The 17,986-nt window shown below is 50.2% G+C and overlaps 2 protein-coding genes across 15 annotated transcripts; one reads left to right on the forward strand and one right to left on the reverse strand.

Moving 5' to 3' along the window:
* Window positions 1-100: 100 nt before the first annotated feature.
* On the reverse strand, window positions 101-3,250 carry OARD1 (O-acyl-ADP-ribose deacylase 1). 2 transcript variants are annotated; one of them, XM_082069284.1, is made up of 6 exons: window positions 3,164-3,250; window positions 2,752-2,816; window positions 1,783-1,927; window positions 1,574-1,632; window positions 1,082-1,194; window positions 101-754 (listed from the first exon to the last, which is right to left on the reverse strand). In XM_082069284.1, the coding sequence occupies exons 2-6, from the start codon at window positions 2,782-2,784 to the stop codon at window positions 652-654; spliced, it is 453 nt and encodes a 150-aa protein (XP_081925410.1). In that variant the 5' UTR covers window positions 2,785-2,816; window positions 3,164-3,250; the 3' UTR covers window positions 101-651. The 2 variants fall into 2 exon arrangements, with proteins under 2 accessions (XP_081925410.1, XP_081925409.1); XM_082069283.1 differs by having other exon boundaries at window positions 3,086-3,237.
* A 256-nt stretch (window positions 3,251-3,506) lies between these two features.
* On the forward strand, window positions 3,507-17,739 carry NFYA (nuclear transcription factor Y subunit alpha). Of its 13 annotated transcripts, none has more exons than XM_082069333.1 (10): window positions 3,507-3,617; window positions 6,426-6,541; window positions 7,942-8,028; window positions 9,695-9,841; window positions 11,082-11,213; window positions 11,853-11,958; window positions 12,499-12,665; window positions 13,431-13,604; window positions 13,910-14,011; window positions 14,712-17,739. In XM_082069333.1, the coding sequence occupies exons 2-10, from the start codon at window positions 6,467-6,469 to the stop codon at window positions 14,763-14,765; spliced, it is 1,044 nt and encodes a 347-aa protein (XP_081925459.1). In that variant the 5' UTR covers window positions 3,507-3,617; window positions 6,426-6,466; the 3' UTR covers window positions 14,766-17,739. The 13 variants fall into 13 exon arrangements, with proteins under 13 accessions (XP_081925459.1, XP_081925448.1, XP_081925450.1 ...); XM_082069322.1 differs by having other exon boundaries at window positions 7,945-8,028; XM_082069329.1 differs by lacking the exon at window positions 3,507-3,617 and adding an exon at window positions 4,525-5,362 and having other exon boundaries at window positions 12,517-12,665.
* Window positions 17,740-17,986: the final 247 nt, after the last annotated feature.

Here is a 17,986-nt window from a genome sequence, read left to right on the forward strand (position 1 = left end):
TTAACCCACATTGCTCAGAATTGCACCCGCACTGTTTCTTGCGGACACAACACAGACAGCGGCATTCAGCAAAAATGACCATGCTCTGATCTGGCAGCAGTGTGCGGAACAGGTATTTATTTCATGTTGGCAGCATGATTTATACTGAGTGCAATCTCATCACAACAACAGAAAATTTATCTGTGGCGAGAAGAAAGTTTTTTTAATTCTGTAGGGAACCAAGTGAGCAGCAGACCAGACATGAACAGTGCGGAACCTAGAACATAAGAGTGACAGGGCTCCACAGCTCCTATTACCAACCATAACTACAAACCAGCAAACACCTCAGCAACAGCAGCTCCTGTTCTGCTCTGCGGAGGAACCGGCAGCACTAAGCGGGGGGGTGGAGGACCAGCGACACCTGGTGGCTTGCTGGGACAGACTGGGAACACCCTGAGGGTTCCAAACACCTTCGTGTGCAAACAGCACATCCCAGGTGAGCTGCGCTGGGGCTCGGGCTTTTGGGGTGTTTTTTGTGTTAAAGTCGCTGCCAACACAAGGGCGAGCTGCGCTGGGGAGAAACCCGTGCAAACCACGCGCCTTCCCCCTCAGCGGCTGAGCAGGTTTCCACTCCCGAAAGCAAAGGAAACGGGGCTCCCTGAGCTCTTGTCCTCACAGAGAGTAAACCGTGATCTTGATATCTGTGTCTTCAAACACCTCCCCAAGTATTGCTGAAACTTTATTCCAATCCAGGCCGTCAAGTCCGCACCCAATCCTGGAAAACAAGACATCAAACCAGCTGTAACGGTCACTCCGGAGCGGGCTATGAACAATCAGCCCTTCAGGCAGGTACAATGTTATGTGGCATTAACTCAGCTCGCCATAAATCAACATAATACAGTTAAAATAAGTAAACAACCAAGCCTGTATGTTTTGCTGTAATTTAAACACGTGGTGAAATGCAAATTCATTTGCACAACTGAACGGAAAAGTTAAATAGAAGTGGATTCTTGAACTCTTATTTCACAGCGGGGATCATCTCAATCATCCTCCTACGCAGGAAACACTGAAGTATTTACATCACAGTAATTGATTTTCTTACTTCGGCATGGAAATGTCCGTAACTCCGTTGTTCAGGCAGTGAGCTCTCATGGCTTCCAAGCTCTTCTGCATGCTCTCATATGTTGGCTTATGAGAAACTTTCTTCTTTGTAATCTAAGTATAAATACAAAAGGTCAGTTTTGCCTTTGGCACGATCGCCGCAAACTACTTTCTTTTTAAAAAACACATTCCACTGCACTCAAACTCCACACCCAGACTTGCTACCATGATGACAAAAACACTTGGAAAAAGAACTACGTTTCACAGCTTAAAATAGTATCATTTAGTGGCTAGTTCCATCCATTTAAAGTTTAAATACACAAACACAAGACAGCTTGGCTTCTCCTCAACTAGCAACGTTCGGGTAATACATCTCATACTTCTTATTTAGAAGAATATACCTAAAAAACCACAACTACTAAAGCGCTTATCATCAAGTCTATTATAACATAGTTTAGTTACAGGAAGTGCCTGAGTAGTGTCCCACTCTTACCAGGTAGTAAATGTATCGGTCGTCTCTTTGGAGAACTGCCACCTCCCCGGTCTTCTTTTCTAAAGTGAAGGCGTTAAAAAGGTGTTTTTAAAAGTTTTATTCCACTACACAATTTCCCCTGCACTCTAGGGAGCTCGGAATCCCCTTACTGCTGGAAACTGGGGTTTTCCCTTCAGCCCCTGCATGTCCACCCCACGTGTGTTACTCACGTTGATCCAACAGCTCTTGCACCCCTCCAAACTTCTTCTTGAAGAGCACGGCGATGCCCGCGCCCATGCGGCAGTCCTCGCTGATGCAGTGGGCCAAGGCGTCCGTGGGGGGGCACGAGAACAGGTCCCCCTTGACACACTTGATCTGGAAAACACCAAGAGAAGAGTAACTCCACAGAACCCAAGAGCACGGGCTCAGAGAACACTCAGGTAACAGGGACCTGGCAGCCTGTACAGTCAATGCTGTGCGGCAGTGAATTTAAGACGCAGTCCACAGGCAAATGAGTTCCATGAATTACGAAGGCAATATAGACAGATCTCTTCTACAAGATCAGTTATGAGCATCACGTGCAAACTCAGCAGTTGATTTTACAAAGTCAATGCTTAAAAGGGAAATTATGTACGAAAGAGTACAAGCGGGTCAGTGCACGTCCCCAGCGCAGTCAGTGCCAGCGCCGGGCGCCTCACCCGTTAACGGGGCAGGTGAGCTCCGTGCTGCTCTGCAACACCCGCATCACCCGTTACCGGCACAGGTGAGCTCCGTGCTGCTCTGCAACACCCGCATCACCCGTTACCGGGACAGGTGAGCTCCGTGCTGCTCTGCAACACCCACATCACCCGTTACCGGGACAGGTGAGCTCCGTGCTGCTCTGCAACACCCGCCTCACCCGTTACCGGGACAGGTGAGCTCCGTGCTGCTCTGCAACACCCGCATCACCCGTTACCGGGACAGGTGAGCTCCGTGCTGCTCTGCAACACCCGCATCACCCGTCAGCGGGACAGGTGAGCTCCGTGCTGCTCTGCAACACCCGCATGGCTCACAGAAGCACAAAAGCACAAGACATTTAATAGGATCAGCCCCTTTCCTCCGGAGAGCTACAAGCACAGGCAGCTGCCACGTTCCTGGGGCACAGGAAGGTTCTAGAGACACAGCACAGCCGGAGCCCAGAGAACGCATTTTCTACACACTCTCTCATCCTGATCCTTGAAGTCGGTGGCCATAGCACAGCGGGGGGTGGCAAAGGCTCCTGCAGCTGCAAGATGAGAGAAAAACAGATATTAGGAAGCTCAAGCTCGGCACCAAGCTGGTGTGCCCACAGGGGACAGGCTGAGCCCGCTGTATCCCCAGGCCAGCTGGGACAACCCAGACACCCCACAGCGCAGGAGGCGGGAACCCAGCCCCGCTGAGCCCCGCGGGGCGCGGACAGGCCCCGGCGCACGGTCACCACACGGCTGGCAGCCACAGGCCTCCCACCCTCCGCCGAGCCGCCCCCGCCCGCTCAGGCCGCGGTTGGAGCCAGACCCGCGGGCGCGGCGCGCAGGAGCCCCCGCAGCCGCCCCAGCGCTGCGCTCATCGGCCGGGCCGCGCTCCCCGCCTCACCCCAGCATGGCCGCCGCGCGCCGCTCTAGGCACGCGGGAGGACCGTCCTCTCTATGGTACGCGCCCAGAACATTCTGCGGGACAACCTACCGGCGCACGCGCAAGACAGCCCGAGGCGGAGCCTGGGGCGTGCCGAGGGGGGTGGAGCCGCAGGCGGTGCTCGCGCGTTGCCTTTAAAGGCGCAAGCGCCGCCTGGGGCGCAGGCGCAGTAGCTGAGGACGGGCAGGGAGCGGGTGGGCGGTGCCCGGGGCTGAGGGGCCGCGACGCGGGAGGCGGGGCCATCCGGGGCGTGGGCAGCCCGTGCGCATGCGCCGCCCGTGCCCGCCCCCTCCTTCGCCTTTGTTCGGGGTTGGGCGCCATTTTGCGCGGCGGCTGAGTGGAGGCGCTGATTGGGTTTCGGGGGCCGGTAGCGGAGCCAATCAGCGCGGGACCCGAACCGGGGGAGCGAGGCACGGTGAGTGCGAGCAGCCAATATGGAGCCCCCGAGCGCCGGCCCCAGCGCCGGGATTGGCGGGGCCGAGTGACCAGTCAGGAGGCCGCTCGCAGGGCCGGGCCCGGCCGGCCGGCGCTGGGGGAGCCGAGGGGACGGGGCGCGGCGGCTGCGGGCGGGGGGCACCGGGACGGGCGGGGCGGGCGGGGCGCGCCGGGACGGGAGGGCCCGGGCGGGGCGGGCGGGGCGCACCGGGAGCTGCGGGCGCGGGGCCGAGGAGGCGCCGCTGCAGGGAGGATCGCGGCGGGCTCGGCCTTGCTCGTGCGGGGCCGCTGGGACGGCAGCCGGCGGGGCCCCGCCCTCCACCGGCCGTGCGGGGAGCGGAGCGGGGGAGCCGCCTGGCAGATGGGCCGCGGGCAGCCCGGGCCGCCCCTTCTCCCCCTCCCGCCTGCCCGCCGGGCTCTGTCCCCTCCTCCCCGCGCTGCCGTGCGGCGCCTGCGCGCCCCCCCCGGCCCCGGGCGCACCTGGGCGCCAAACGGCCCCCACGTGCGGGAAAACGGCCCTTGGTGCGGGGGAAACGGCCCTTGGTGCGGGGAAACGGCCCTTGGTGCGGGTCCTGCCCCGGGCCTGCGGAGGCTTTCTGCAGTTAAATAAAAACTCCCCGACTCGCATGTTCGATAAGGAGATCAGAAACAAAATGTGGGTCCCGGGTGTTCTATTCTGCCCAAAAGCAGCAGATGAGGCTGTGCTGTGGTTTAGTTAAACCTGCCCGTGGCTCTGCGCGGGGGTTTGGCCTCCGCCGGTGTCCACAAGGACAGCAATGGGGCGGCGGATCGCGGGGTCTGTCCTGGAACCCCTGCCGGTTCAGTCGCGTTGTGTCTGGGTGCAACGCGTTTGAAAATGCTGCTTTCAACCCAGTTCAAGTCCTGGCACAGCTTAGCACGCTGGTTCTTACTGTAGCTCGTTTGCCAAGGGATGGAGCTTCTATAGCCTCACATACATATATATATATACACACATATGAATATATGTGGATAGAACCAGAGCAGTGATGCTGGTGCACAAGGGGCTGGTGCGGAGGAGCCGCGGTGGGGTCGGCGCAGGGAGGACGCGCTGGAGCTGCATCATGAGCTTTGCAGTGTGACTGGGGTGCAGTGTCGCTGCTGCTCGGGGTGTTAACGAGGGCCATGAGGTAATTAATCCCTTGGAGGACTATGATCCCGCACTTGTACAATCCTGTGTTTGTAACTGGCTGGTACAGCTGGAGCAGAGTGAGGATCGCGGTGCTGCTGAGATCTTAAATGAGCAGGAGGGGTTGATGCCGGGGCCTGTGAGGCGGCGTTTCCGAGCAGACACGTGCCTGTGCCCGGTTGCTGGTTGTGGCGTTACGGAAGCCAGAGAACTTTGGGCAAATAGGTTTCACTGCATCCCATGCTTGCTATTGGAAGGATTCCCTGGAGAACGAAGTGTGGGAGCTGTTTTCTGACAGGCCCACAGACATTTAGGGCAGAAATCAATTGTGCAGTGCAAAATCAAAGTGAGAACCTTGGTACATTTTCAGAAAGAATATTTCTCTGATTCTGGCAGGCTGTGACGGGATGGACTTAAAATGACAGTAAAACATGGTGCCTTTCAGTGCTGTGACTCAGGTTACCGCTGTGATCATTCCATCCTTGTTCTGGACAAAAGATCTGATGGGGACCGAGAAGGTTCTGACACCAGAGTACAAGGATTGTGCCCCCAGATGAACATGCGTCTGGTCTGTCACGGTACACATGGCTTAATTGTGGGTTTTTTTAGTTAAGCAACATTTGGTGTTAAAGTGCAGGAAAACAACCAAATGTCAATTCATGGTGTGTTTTCTCAGCCCACAGTGAGGAGCGAGTTGATGGAAAGGTGAAGTGTTCGTCAGATAAACACCGGGGACATTCTGAAGTAGAGAGCAGGAGGTGCGCAAGGTGCCATTGCAGTAGGAACCACAGCAGCTGCTACACTTGGTTTAAGTTGTTAATAAGTTTTTTGTGTGTTGCTTTGAAAACTGAAGGACCCTTTTTTTTCTTGTGTAAGACTTTGAAGATTAAAGCTGCTCTTCCACTAGTGTGGCAGGTACTTGTGCAGTCATGGTGTAAATCAAATACCTCATTAAAAGCAATAGTAAGAATTCTTGCCGTGGTGGTTCAGCTGAGAAGAAATGTGAGGGAGAAGGAGGTAACGGGACCCAGTATTTGATTTCAGCGGTGTGTTCTTCATGCGTGTAGGCAGCGGTGCAAGAAATGGGGGCACTAAGAGGATGGAAGCACTGAGGAGTCTGCTGACTTTCAAAATACCTGGGAGCAGGACGCAGGAGATACGAGGAGGGAGAGCTGTGTGGGTGGGGAAGGAGAAAGGGATTGACTCAGCTGTGTTGAATTCTTGCAATGTAGTTCGGGTTTACACCTAAATTTTGTATTTTGTGAGGTTTTCAGCAGTAACACACGTGTCCTCCCCCAAATGCGGTGTAGGCCCCTGCAGCCCAGAAATGCAGACTCAAGGGGTGAAACAGGAGGAGAAGCAGGTTCACAGCTGCTGTTTGATTCACTGAAGATAATGGCAGACTCGAGACTGATAGGTTTTGCTTCTCACTCAGGTTATGTGTTCTTGAAATTAATACCTGAGTTTTGTCACTCAGGGAAGGTGGCACCATGAGGGAGGTAGGTCCTCGGTGAGACAGCGGCTCCTACTGTGTGATTCTGACCTCAGTGCCAGCAGATAGTTTGCTCTTCACCTCCTGTGAGATGACACTGATCTTCAAACCTCGGGACAATAATGCCGTTGATTCTCGTTGTCTTGCAGACCAGGGGCCGCGGCGTGGCTGTCGGGGTGCGCTGGGCGCCATGGAGCAGTACACAGCCAACAGCAACAGCTCCACCGAGCAGATCGTCGTCCAGGCCGGCCAGATCCAGCAGCAGGTACGGGAGACGGTGCCGGCGCCGAGCGGCAGAGCTGTTTGTGCTCCTCGGTGTCAGAACCAGGTGTATGGCGATACTGTCTGCTTGCACATTTACCTGACTCGGGTCACCTCATCAATGCCCCGTGATCCGACTTGACTTCAAGTCAGAGTAAATAATTTTTTAAAAATACTTATTGTAAAATTAAATTAATAAAAATGCAGGTACACAATTTACCAATTGTTGGTGTAGTAGGGAGTTTGCAGACTGGTAGTGATGTGAGGAAAGTAACAAATCCCCTCTGAAAATGGAGGGAACAGCATTGATCCAAACAGTCCGCTGTCCACAAAGAACAATGTAGATTTCTCCCAAAATTGAAATAGGTTTTGTTCAAGCCTATAGAGGCCTTTTCCAGCTTCCTCACAAGTATGTATTGAGATCCTTTGTTTTAGAACTACTGGTGGATCAAAACAAACACACAAGACAGGAACTGGAATAAAACGTGTAGTTTGGGATGAATTCATCCATTCTAGAAAGAGGTTTCTGGTTCATGTTTAACGTGCAGGTGAGTGGGGCTGGTGTTTTAAGGATTTCTGCTCTTATTACGCTTCACCGTTCAGATGCAGCAACGCATTTCCAGATGGGCTGTGCGGCTGTGGGATTTTTGTTGCATCTTATGCTCTAGTTCAAGGCAAGAGGAGTTTCTTAGTTTGTCAGGCAAATGAGTGAGCGACCAGATTATGTTTTCATTATATGTATCATTTTTAGTACATGCTCTTAAAGCCTGTGTTGTATTTGACATGAAAGATTTTTCTAAAACAATTTTTAATAGGCCATAGGCCTGTTGTAGTGCAGCTTTTAGTAGAGAGATGTCCTTCACCTCCCAAAACGCTAACGCAGTTAGCACAGATTATTTTGGGAGTCTTACTAAAGCGGCTAAAGATAGAAGAGGCTTTTAGATGTAGCTGCTCCTGTGGGCTCCGAAGGTCAGTGGTGGGAGGACGCTGGTGCGGGTGGCTTGGCTGGAGCTCAGACCGCAGTCACTTGTGCTGCTGTTCTGCACAGAAAGGAACTGGTGGCCCTTATTGTGGGGACAAAAGTCTGGAACCCCTTCACAGTAAGAAACCTGGGCAGTGAAAGGAAACATGAAGGGCGAAAGTAGCAGCCGAAACCGCTGAAGCTGAGATTTTAAATTCTGCGAAATAATCTCTCACGTCCCTTGTAAGAGATGTTTTGGGGACACCGAAGCCTGTCGGTGCCAGATGCGCTTCTGTCGCTATTCCACTCATAGGTTTGCTAAACGTATTCCCATCCCTTACGTTCCCAGAGCAGCGTGTATGAATTTTAAATCTACCTGTTGCAGCCGAGTGTTGTCTGTGCGAGCGTTCCCGTGTTTGAAGCTGTCCCTGTTCCTGTTCCAGCAGCAGGGGGGTGTCACCGCCGTCCAGCTGCAGACTGAGGCCCAGGTGGCATCTGCCTCAGGCCAGCAAGTCCAGACCCTCCAGGTAGTGGTGACCTCTCTCATCGTGTTCGTGAGCACTGCATGACTCTCACCATCGCCACGTGTCTAACGCTGTGTTTTCCCAGGGTTGCAGATAGGAACAGGAACACTGGTTAGCGGTAGTTGTGCTTGACGCTGGCTGTAGGTTTCTGTGAAGAGCTTTGCGTTGGACCTGGGGTGCATGCCAGGAGCCCTGCTGGTGCATTCCTCAATTTCTGCTGCTGCAATTCTCAAAGAGAATGGTGGTTGGAATGGGATTTAAAAGGAATAAACACCAAGATAAGGAAGTAACAGTCAAGAGATAAAACCCAAAGATGCCATGTAGCTTCAAGGAGGTTAGATTTCTGATAGCCACTGGGACTAGCTCTGTGTCTTCACTACATGAAGGAAAGACGGAGGCAGCGGGTGACCCACCAGCTTGAAGAATCATCCTCATGTGTCCCCCCTTCTTTCTCTTTTTGGCTTGCTCTAATACATTAACAGGTATCCTGGAATGTACCATTTTTCTTTCTGCTGGCTGTGCTCCTTTGTGGCTGCCGTGAGCATGCTCATCTCTGTTGTAGTGCAAAACAAGTGCTACCGAGTTTTTAAGGGACTCTATACAATAGTTACAAGGTTGAGGAGCAGAAAAGTGTCACAAGAGCATTAGGTGACTGTAGAGTGACAGTATTCTGTGTAGGACATGGATCACTGTTTGTTTCTGTGGATGCGTTAGCATATAATTCAGTGATGTATTTGAACTACACGAAGTGAAGGGTTTTTTTAGGTAGTTCAGTATGTACTGACGTGTGGCCGGTATTGTACAGTGCTTGAACAGAGAGGATTTGCTGTTGCATGTTCTTGAAATGTACAGGTAGAAAACCCAAGAACTCAGTGACTTTTTGTCCCGTTGTGCTGCTCTTGTTTCTAAAGGAGTCGGAGCAGGCGAGGAGCTGTTACCCCGTTCACGGAGGCCCTGCAGGAGCGGCACTTTCAAAGCGTTGTGGGGAATTTGGGCCCTCGGGGGGTGCGGGTGTTTGAACAGGGCGGTTTTCCCCTCGTCATTGGCCTCTTCTCTAGTGCCCAGAGACCCTCCTGCTCCAAGAGTCCAGAGCCTTACACAGCATTTACAAACCCATTGTAAGCCTTACTGGGCAAGAAGTGGCTCCTGCTCATTTTCTTTCACTCTTCATTACTGAACTACATTTTGTGTTGTTACATTTTTAATTTCACTTAATAACCATGAAAAGATTCTCTAAGAATGTCGCATGCTATGTATCGGTTAGGAAATGGAAATGTAAGCATGTAATTGGAGGGAGTTGAAGCTACTCAGAAGCTCTGTCAGGATGGCTTATTTAGAGCTGCTTCTCGTTAGGAACCCCAATTAAAGATTAGTAATAGTGATGTGGATAATGAAGTTTCTTTTATTACATTTGCTCTCGGGCTGTGCATGAAGATATCGTGTCTGGAAAATTTCGCCATGCTTTTCCTGCTTTACTGCTATTAGACTTGCAAGTTTGGGTTAGTCTGCAACAGCAAAAGATAATTTCCTAAATGCAGTAGCACATCACGGAGAGTGTTTGATGGCGATGATGAAGCCAGGTCAGTGGCCGTTGCCGAGCTCCTCGGGCCACCCCGTGGCACGGGCCGGGTGTCACCGGAGCGTTTCATGGTGCTGTTTTCTGCCGTTGCAGGTGCAGGGCCAGCCGCTCATGGTGCAGGTGAGCGGGGGGCAGCTCATCACGTCCACGGGCCAGCCCATCATGGTGCAGGCCGTGCCGGGCGGCCAGGGCCAGACCATCATGCAGGTCCCGGTGTCCGGAACGCAGGGGCTGCAGCAGGTGAGCCAACCCCCGTCTTATCGGAGACAGATTGGAGAGAACGGACCGTCACGTTCCCGCCGGGCAGATAGTGCGTGTGCCGCAGCGCTTAGAACGAAGCAGGCGCGGCCGGTTGTTGTGCAGCCGCGGGCCTGGCAGGGAGCTGCGTGTCAGTGCAATGAGAGGGCTTGGTGTATTTGAGTCTCGTGTTTTACGGAATGGTGCAAACCTTTAAACGAAGTCCATTCAAAACAGCTGGAGTTGGTTTGGGGTTTTTTGGTTTTCTTATTTCTGTTGTAACTGTTGCTTTCGGGGCAGCGGCTGCTCTGGCGCCTGCTCCATTCATGGCTCAGAAAGAGGATGCTTTTTTTAAGAAATCTTCTTGAAAATGACTTGTACTTGAGGTCATCAAATACATGATAGCCGGAGGTGAATTTAAACATTTCCATTGCACAGGAGGCTACACTGCAGAATGTATAGAAGACGGATTTTATTAGAAGCAGTTATTTTTAAAGATTTGTTTAAAAGCCAGTTTTTAAATCTAAACAGGTGCTCAAAGTGTGTTCCTCAAACACACGGGGAAGAACTGTAACAGTGGCATAATGGCAGCGTTTTGTGATTTGAGAATGGGATTTCAGCATCGAGTTCACAGCTCAGGAAGAGACACGATGTCTTGCTGTTGGGAGAGGTTTATTTACAATGTTTTTGTGTAGGAAGACAATATATTTTGTGTTAGGTTCTTTACACTCTGCTTGTTGGATGAAGATCCCATAACTGGGGTTTTAAGCACAAGCTTTGATCCATATTACTTTTCTAACCTAGGAAATGTTCCACGTTGGTGGAAAGACGTCTCTGCAAAGCCAATGACAACTTTTATCTATATCCAGGAGTACTTCTGTACGCTGGATAATTAACACTACAGACAGCTTAAATCTTAGTCCTCTTTTTCTTTCACCTGAGTATTATTATTGCTAGTTTCATGTGAATAATTGATTTCTTTTGACTGTTTTATTGTGTAAGCAGTGGAGAACTGCGAGAGCGTAATGACATGACTATGCGATGTTTCCTCTGTTGTGACTGCTGTGTCACAGGGAGGAATGAATTAAAGCTCTTCATTTTCAAGTGGAAAAAAGAGAAGAATCGGTGCGTTCTTGTTCTTTGCACCAGTAAATCATCCTCCGAGATGACTGGGTAATGCTGAGGCCAAGGAGGGAGCAACCAGAGGCCTAGTTAATGTTCCTTTCTGACTCTTTCTCCACAGATTCAGTTGGTCCAGCCAGGTCAGATTCAGATTCAAGGTGGGCAGGCTGTGCAGGTACAGGGCCAGCAGGGCCAGACCCAGCAGATCATTATACAGCAGCCCCAGACTGCAGTTACTGCTGGCCAGACACAGGTAACTGCACAGCATGAAAGGGTTTGCTCGGCAGACACAGGAAGAGAAACTTGACAAATGCCTTAAGCTGTGGTTAAGTAAAAAAAAAAAAAAAGGAATTATTAATATCGAGGAGAACTTGAGAATAATTTTCATATTTTTGTAGTGTTTTCATACATAACTCTGGGGCAGAACAAATAGATTGCATGTTTTTATCCATTGTGTTCCTGTATTTTATTGGTTCTTGGTTGTTTTTGTCTGTCTGAAATTTGGAAACGCGATGTATTGTTAATTCCATACTTCCATTTTGTGAAGTGGTCTAGTCATACCTGGGCTTTCTGCTGATCCTTCTGTTTAGGACCAGAATTAAATTTCTGAGCGGAACAGTTCTTCTTTAACATGTTCACAGAGAGACAGGAAACCCAGAACTCGTTTCTTGCAATGTTAAATACTATAGTGTTAGAAAAAGTACGTTATAAATGCTTTAGGTATTTCATCTCCAGTTCAGATGGTTTGTGCTCCATCCTATTTCTTGATGCTGGTTTTCAAGCAAAAGAAATAGATGCCTGAAACACCTTAAGCACCGTGTGTTAATTCAGGAATTGTAAAACTGGAGAAATAAGCAATTAGTAAAGTTGCTGTGTTCTCTGTTTTGTTTAGACCCAGCAGCAAATAGCCGTTCAAGGGCAGCAGGTAGCGCAGGCGGCGGAAGGGCAGACCATAGTGTACCAGCCCGTGAACGCGGACGGCACCATCCTGCAGCAAGGTACGGCACCATCCTGCAGCAAGGTACGGCACCATCCTGCAGCAGGGTACAGCACCATCCTGCAGCAGGGTACAGCACCGCGCGGCTGAGCACCCTGCGGCTCGTGCCGAGAGCCCCCGGCTGCCGCGCCAGGGCTGCCAGCGCGTGACACGGCCCGTTGGCATCGTGTTGATGCGGTTACACCGGGATTCTGTGCGCGGGTCTTTCCCCAGGACAATAAAAAGTGGCTCTTTGCTTTGGCAAGGGCTGTTAGAACAGAAACGCTTCAGCTTGCACCTGAGGGGACGTGATCTGGGGTCTGACGCCGGGATTGCTGTGCAGATACAAATGCAAAAGCACAAGTACAAGGACCACGTGCTGGAATTGAGTTGATAATTTGCAATGCTATTCTGAGTCTTCTTGCATGTTATGGAAGGATGAATGAGTAAAACCCAGAAGCGGGACTAACGGTGTTCCCTCCTTTCTGTGTGCGTGTTTTTGTTTTGTTGTTTTCTTTCTTTTTTTTTTTTCCCCTCTCTTTTGTGTTTTATTCTGTTACAGTCACAGTCCCTGTTACAGGCATGATCACCATTCCCGCAGCCAGTCTGGCTGGAGCGCAGATTGTCCAGACGGGAGCCAACACCAACACGACCAGCAGCGGCCAGGGCACTGTCACGGTGACGCTGCCGGTCGCCGGAAATGTCGTCAATTCAGGCGGAATGGTGATGGTATGTCGGTACTTTCAGAGTTGGAGGTTTAAGGTGTCTGTACACAAAGCGGTGGCTGCGATTGATGTCACCATAATATGCTCAGTCTCCTCACAGCTCCCATTAGTTTCAAGTTTAAACAATCAAAGTTGTCAGTTCTAGTGGCCCATGTCCTGCTGCGATCTGTGTATTCTGGGCTTTCTCTCACAGCAGATTGAGTGCAGAAATCTGGAATCTGAAATTCCAAATGAGCTGTGAACTGATAAGCAGAGGATTAAACGATTGAATCCACTATTGCTTTTCTTGAGCATCCCTTAGTATTTGTTTCTCTGATTCACAAGAGTGCTGCTTCTGTTAATTCTTTGTAGTGTGAGGCCTTTTAACTTGAATTTTACTGTTTGTCCCCACTAGATGTCAGCAGCTCTACAGTAATATTTGCCTAAGAACTGCTTTGAAATTATCATATAAATGGAATAAGTGATAAGCAGAAAGAAAGGGGAGCAGTGGGCATGTCCTGTATGCTTACACTTACAAGAAACATTAACATGGTCATGGAATTGTATATTGTATAGAAATCTTTCCGTTCAGAAAAATAACAAGCATGACTGATAAGTAATTGATTTGTTTGAATTTGTTCTGCAGTTTGAGAAGACTTTTATTACTCCTTTTAATTTAAGTAGCTGCATTATCTGAACAAAACCCAAACGCTTTCCGTTTGAACTGTTCGGTTCGTTAAATTACTTTTTTGCATTCACTGTCTGAGCTCTGAAAAGCTGTTCTGTGCAGATGGTCCCTGGCGCCGGGTCGGTCCCGGCCATCCAGAGGATCCCGCTGCCCGGAGCCGAGATGCTGGAGGAGGAGCCGCTCTACGTCAACGCCAAGCAGTACCACCGCATCCTCAAGAGGAGGCAGGCGCGGGCCAAGCTGGAAGCTGAGGGCAAGATTCCCAAGGAAAGAAGGGTGAGAATGCAACTGGGATCTAATCCAGGGTTACAGAAAAACATCCGGGCTGGCAAATGAGGATTAGAATCTGAAAGTGTTCTTTCATTTTTGTTGCTGTTCATGAGCTACGTTGCAGTATTTTGGTGGCAGTCCCGCTTCCTCCACGTGCTTTTCGTTGTTGGGTGTGTCTGTAGCTGTATTGCAAACGGGCATTTACGTAAAGGCTCGATGTTGGGGAACGGGGAAGGGCGGGCGGCTCTCCCTGCCCAGCGCGCGGGACTGAAACGGGCGGGTCCCTCGTTACCTCCTCCATCCCGTTGCAGAAATACCTGCACGAGTCCCGGCACCGCCACGCCATGGCCAGGAAGCGGGGAGAAGGCGGGCGCTTCTTCTCGCCCAAGGAGAAGGACAGTCCGCACATGCAGGTGAGTTCTGGCTGTGCCTCGGGCAGGGCTGCGTTCGGCTGTGCACAACAGACACTCGATAGAGCTGTCGCTCTTCTGTTTGTTCTTCATGCGAAGCTGCCGACCTCCATCCCTCTCTGCCTTTGAATCTATATTTCGGGCATTGTACAGAAACCTGTCTCACGTGTTGTAGAGAGCAAGTGTCTGTTTGCCTTGAGTTTTGAAATTATAGCAATAATACAGTCTGTGCAGCCTTTCTGGTTGCATCCCAGAAGTATTTTTGTACGTGAATTAAAGGTAGAGACGCCTTATCATCATCTTATTGAAAATAAACCAAATGTGAATATCTGATTCTTACCTGTTTATCAATTTACATTAAAAGTGCAAGACGGATTTTCCAAGAAAGGGACACGAGAGAGGAGAATTAGCAAATTCTGTTGATTAGTGCTTTAAAGCAGACCTGTGCCTTTAGCAGAAGAATATTTCTTATTCTGAAGTGGAATCTGTCCCAAATACTAGAGCACTAGTAAATCTAGGAACTATTGGGATTTATATATCCTATTGTCTTACACTGGCCTGTAAAACGCAGGAAAAACACTCCATGTTTAGAGATGGAGGGAGGGGGCAGGAGTGTCTCCTCCTGGGAACACTTGTGCGTGATTCTCTCTGCTGTTCTGAAAAACATTGATCTTAGAACATGTTTTGTACTTTGTGTCTGTAGGATCCAACTCAGGCCAATGAAGAAGCAATGACACAGATGATCAGAGTCTCCTAACCGCTGCTAAAGAAAACAAACAACTGAGTACAACTCCCGTCCCTTCTGCAAGCCTGTCCTACCTTTCCGGTGTTCCAAGCGAGTCTTTCAGTGGGACAATCGCCATATCAAACTGTCCTTTTCTACAGAACAAGCACCACGTTTTCAGTGCGTGGTCCATATTTTAACTGCAGTTGAGTCAACAAATCGAAACTTAACGACTTTCTTTGTACACTCTTCTGATCCAGCGCAGGGATTTCGGAGTCTGGCTGCTCGTGCGTTTTGTCATTTGTTTGTTTGTTTGATTTTAAACATCCCTTGCATTAAGATTGGCCATGGGAGAGAGTGGCCACTGACCCGGCGATGAGCAATAACTGGCATGCTGGAGCGGGGCAGCACGGGCCCTGGGAGCCCTGGCCCTTCTGTTACAGACTCTGGTTCACAGCAACCAGCCCTGACGCGGCTGCTCCGCCGTACTTGGTTTTCCCAGCAGGGACTTCGGACACCGGCGGAACTGAAGGGGGTTGGTTTACGTTCCATTAAAATATGCAAACAGCAAGTTCCTCCCTGGGAGAAGTTCAGCAATGCAGTGGCAACGATAGACAGATTTCAAGATGATTGCAGGACTTGATATATTGTGTATCTGTTCCAAGAAGTAAGAGGGGGAGGGTGACGGGGCAGGGATGTAATTAGTAAAAGCAACCTCTTGGTATTTTTTTGGTATGTTTATTGCCAGTAGTTGGTGCTTTGGAAGAAAAGTGGATGGTAGTATAAAAAGGATTAAAACTTATAACTGAGTCTCTTCCAAAGGCTTTTTTTTTTTTTTTAGTCTTCCTCCTAACCTGTCAGTCCAGAGCGCGGTTCCTCCAAAAGACAAAATCCGCAATCTCGGAGTGAGAGCACTTAACCATCTTTGTGACAGTGTTTCCTGACGTCTGTTCTAAATCAGTTCCACAAGCAAGTTGTAGAAGACTGGGAGGATCCCAAAAGACAGAGCCTTGAGAATCCTACCTACTTTGGATAAAACAGAAAAATACTAGACAGAAGAGTATGAGAAGACGGGAAGGAATACAAGAGGGAGCAGAAATGTGAAGCGTTGGATGCCGCGTTGGCAGCGGGCGATGGTGAGGTGACGGTGACGGTGTTCATTCAGGTCAGCCGGCCGGGGAGGTGCACAGCCAGTGAAAGAGCAAAGACGTGCAGATGTGGCACCTGTAGCTGGGCAGCTGGGTTCTCTAAATGGAGCTCAGTTCATTTTCTTCCTGAATTTTTAGTTCCCCCGAAGCTGAGGAAGGAGCCGTTGGACACACGGTGCCGCCTGCAGCCCCGGGAGGAGGTGGCCTAGTTCTTCATGTTCAAACCTTCTTACATTTGATTTTGTCTTGTATAGTAATACAATGTTCTGCTCACAGATCTAACATTAGGATTTTTTTCTGATTCAAAAGGCACTTATTTACCTCTGTAGGTGGCATCTTCTGTGCCTTTGGTTGCTTCCGCCTTAAAATCCCTGGCCAATGAAAGGATGGTGCTTGATTTCCTCAGTTGGCACCTGTGAAATCCTCACCCAGCATTTCTTTCACCCATTTCAGGAAACACGGAGCTCTCTTTCAGTGACAGTGTAACAAAAAATTTGCTTTCGCTGAATTTGCAGCATTATTGTAAATATTTTTTTAGGTCATCTGTACATTTTGTCAGTGCCGGAGTAATATTTCTGTGCTGAGTAAGCGCCTCTGTAACGTTTCTGCTCGTCAACTGCTGGCTGATCTCTGGAGAAACCCCTTTGAGAGCTGCCGTGAGGGAGGCAAGATGATTGCTCTGACATAGGTTTGGTTTTTTTAATGAGTAATTACTTCTTTTCTTAAAGAACTTGTAAACTTCTTTAAAACAGTTAGAACTTTTTTCCCAATAAGCCCTTCACGTATAGGTTCTCTGATCCATGGCTGTAGAATGTGTATTAAGACCTATGGATTTGTGTTACATAGAAAGTCTTATTGTTAATACTTTAAGTAGTGGTGTGAAAGCCTGAGTGCTACTGTCATATTTTCATTTGCTTTGGGTTATGCGTATTCACTTCTAAAAGCAGCGTTTGCTTGGTGAGATTGGAGTTATTGGTCAACCACATTACCAAAATAGTCTGCACTCTTTTCCTGGGTGAACTCGTTAAATCGGAGATGTCATCAAGTGAGAATTCTTTGTGGATTGGCTACACTTGAGCAAAACCTCCACTTGGAGAGCACAGATCCGAGTGCATGAGGACGGGAGAGGCGCGGGGAGGACGGGCGAAGATCGACCCGGAGAGCACGGGAGCGGCGAGTGATCGAACCCCGGGTTCCTGTGGAAGGACAGGATGTGTAAACGCTCCTTGAGTGACGCGCAGGGCTCCCAGGCCTTGTGGAAGAACACGATGTGTAAACGCTCCTCGAGAGACGCCCAGGGCTCCCAGGCCTTGTGGAAGAACACGATGTGTAAACGCTCCTCGAGTGACGCCCAGGGCTCCCAGGCCTTGTGGAAGAACACGATGTGTAAACGCTCCTCGAGTGACGCCCAGGGCTCCCAGGCCTTGTGGAAGAACACGATGTGTAAACGCTCCTCGAGTGACGCCCAGGGCTCCCAGGCCTTGTGGAAGAACACGATGTGTAAACGCTCCTCGAGTGACGCCCAGGGCTCCCAGGCCTTGTGGAAGAACACGATGTGTAAACGCTCCTCGAGTGACGCCCAGGGCTCCCAGGCCTTGTGGAAGAACATGATGTGTAAACGCTCCTCGAGTGACGCCCAGGGCTCCCAGGCCTTGCACGCTCAAAAGGGGAGAAACCCCTGCGACCGGGTGCGGGAGGGAACTGAGATCAACGTAACGTAAGGCAAAGTTTGTATATAGTTTAAAGTTTATAATTTTTTTTTTATATATAATGCATTTTTTCAAGTGTATTTTGGTCTTTAATAGATGCAATTGTAAGTACTGTGTACACTATCCAGCTAATAAAAATTTATAAACTGAGCACAAGCTTTAGCTGATTTTTAGGCCTTCTCCTTGTTTCAGTCAAGGAGCGGTGTGGGCAAGCAGTGTTTTGAGCACGGCTGAGAAATGCTGAGGCAGGCAGCGAGCTGTCCTGTCCTGTCCCCTGTGTCCCCCTCCCAGCGAGCTGTCCTGTCCTGTCCCCTGTGTCCCCCACCCAGCGAGCTGTCCTGTCCCCTGTGTCCCCCTCCCAGCGAGCTGTCCTGTCCTGTCCCCTGTGTCCCCCTCC

The sequence above is a fragment of the Streptopelia decaocto genome (genome assembly GCF_964273445.1).
Source record: "Streptopelia decaocto genome assembly, chromosome: 19".
NCBI classification, from domain to species: Eukaryota; Metazoa; Chordata; class Aves; order Columbiformes; family Columbidae; genus Streptopelia; species Streptopelia decaocto.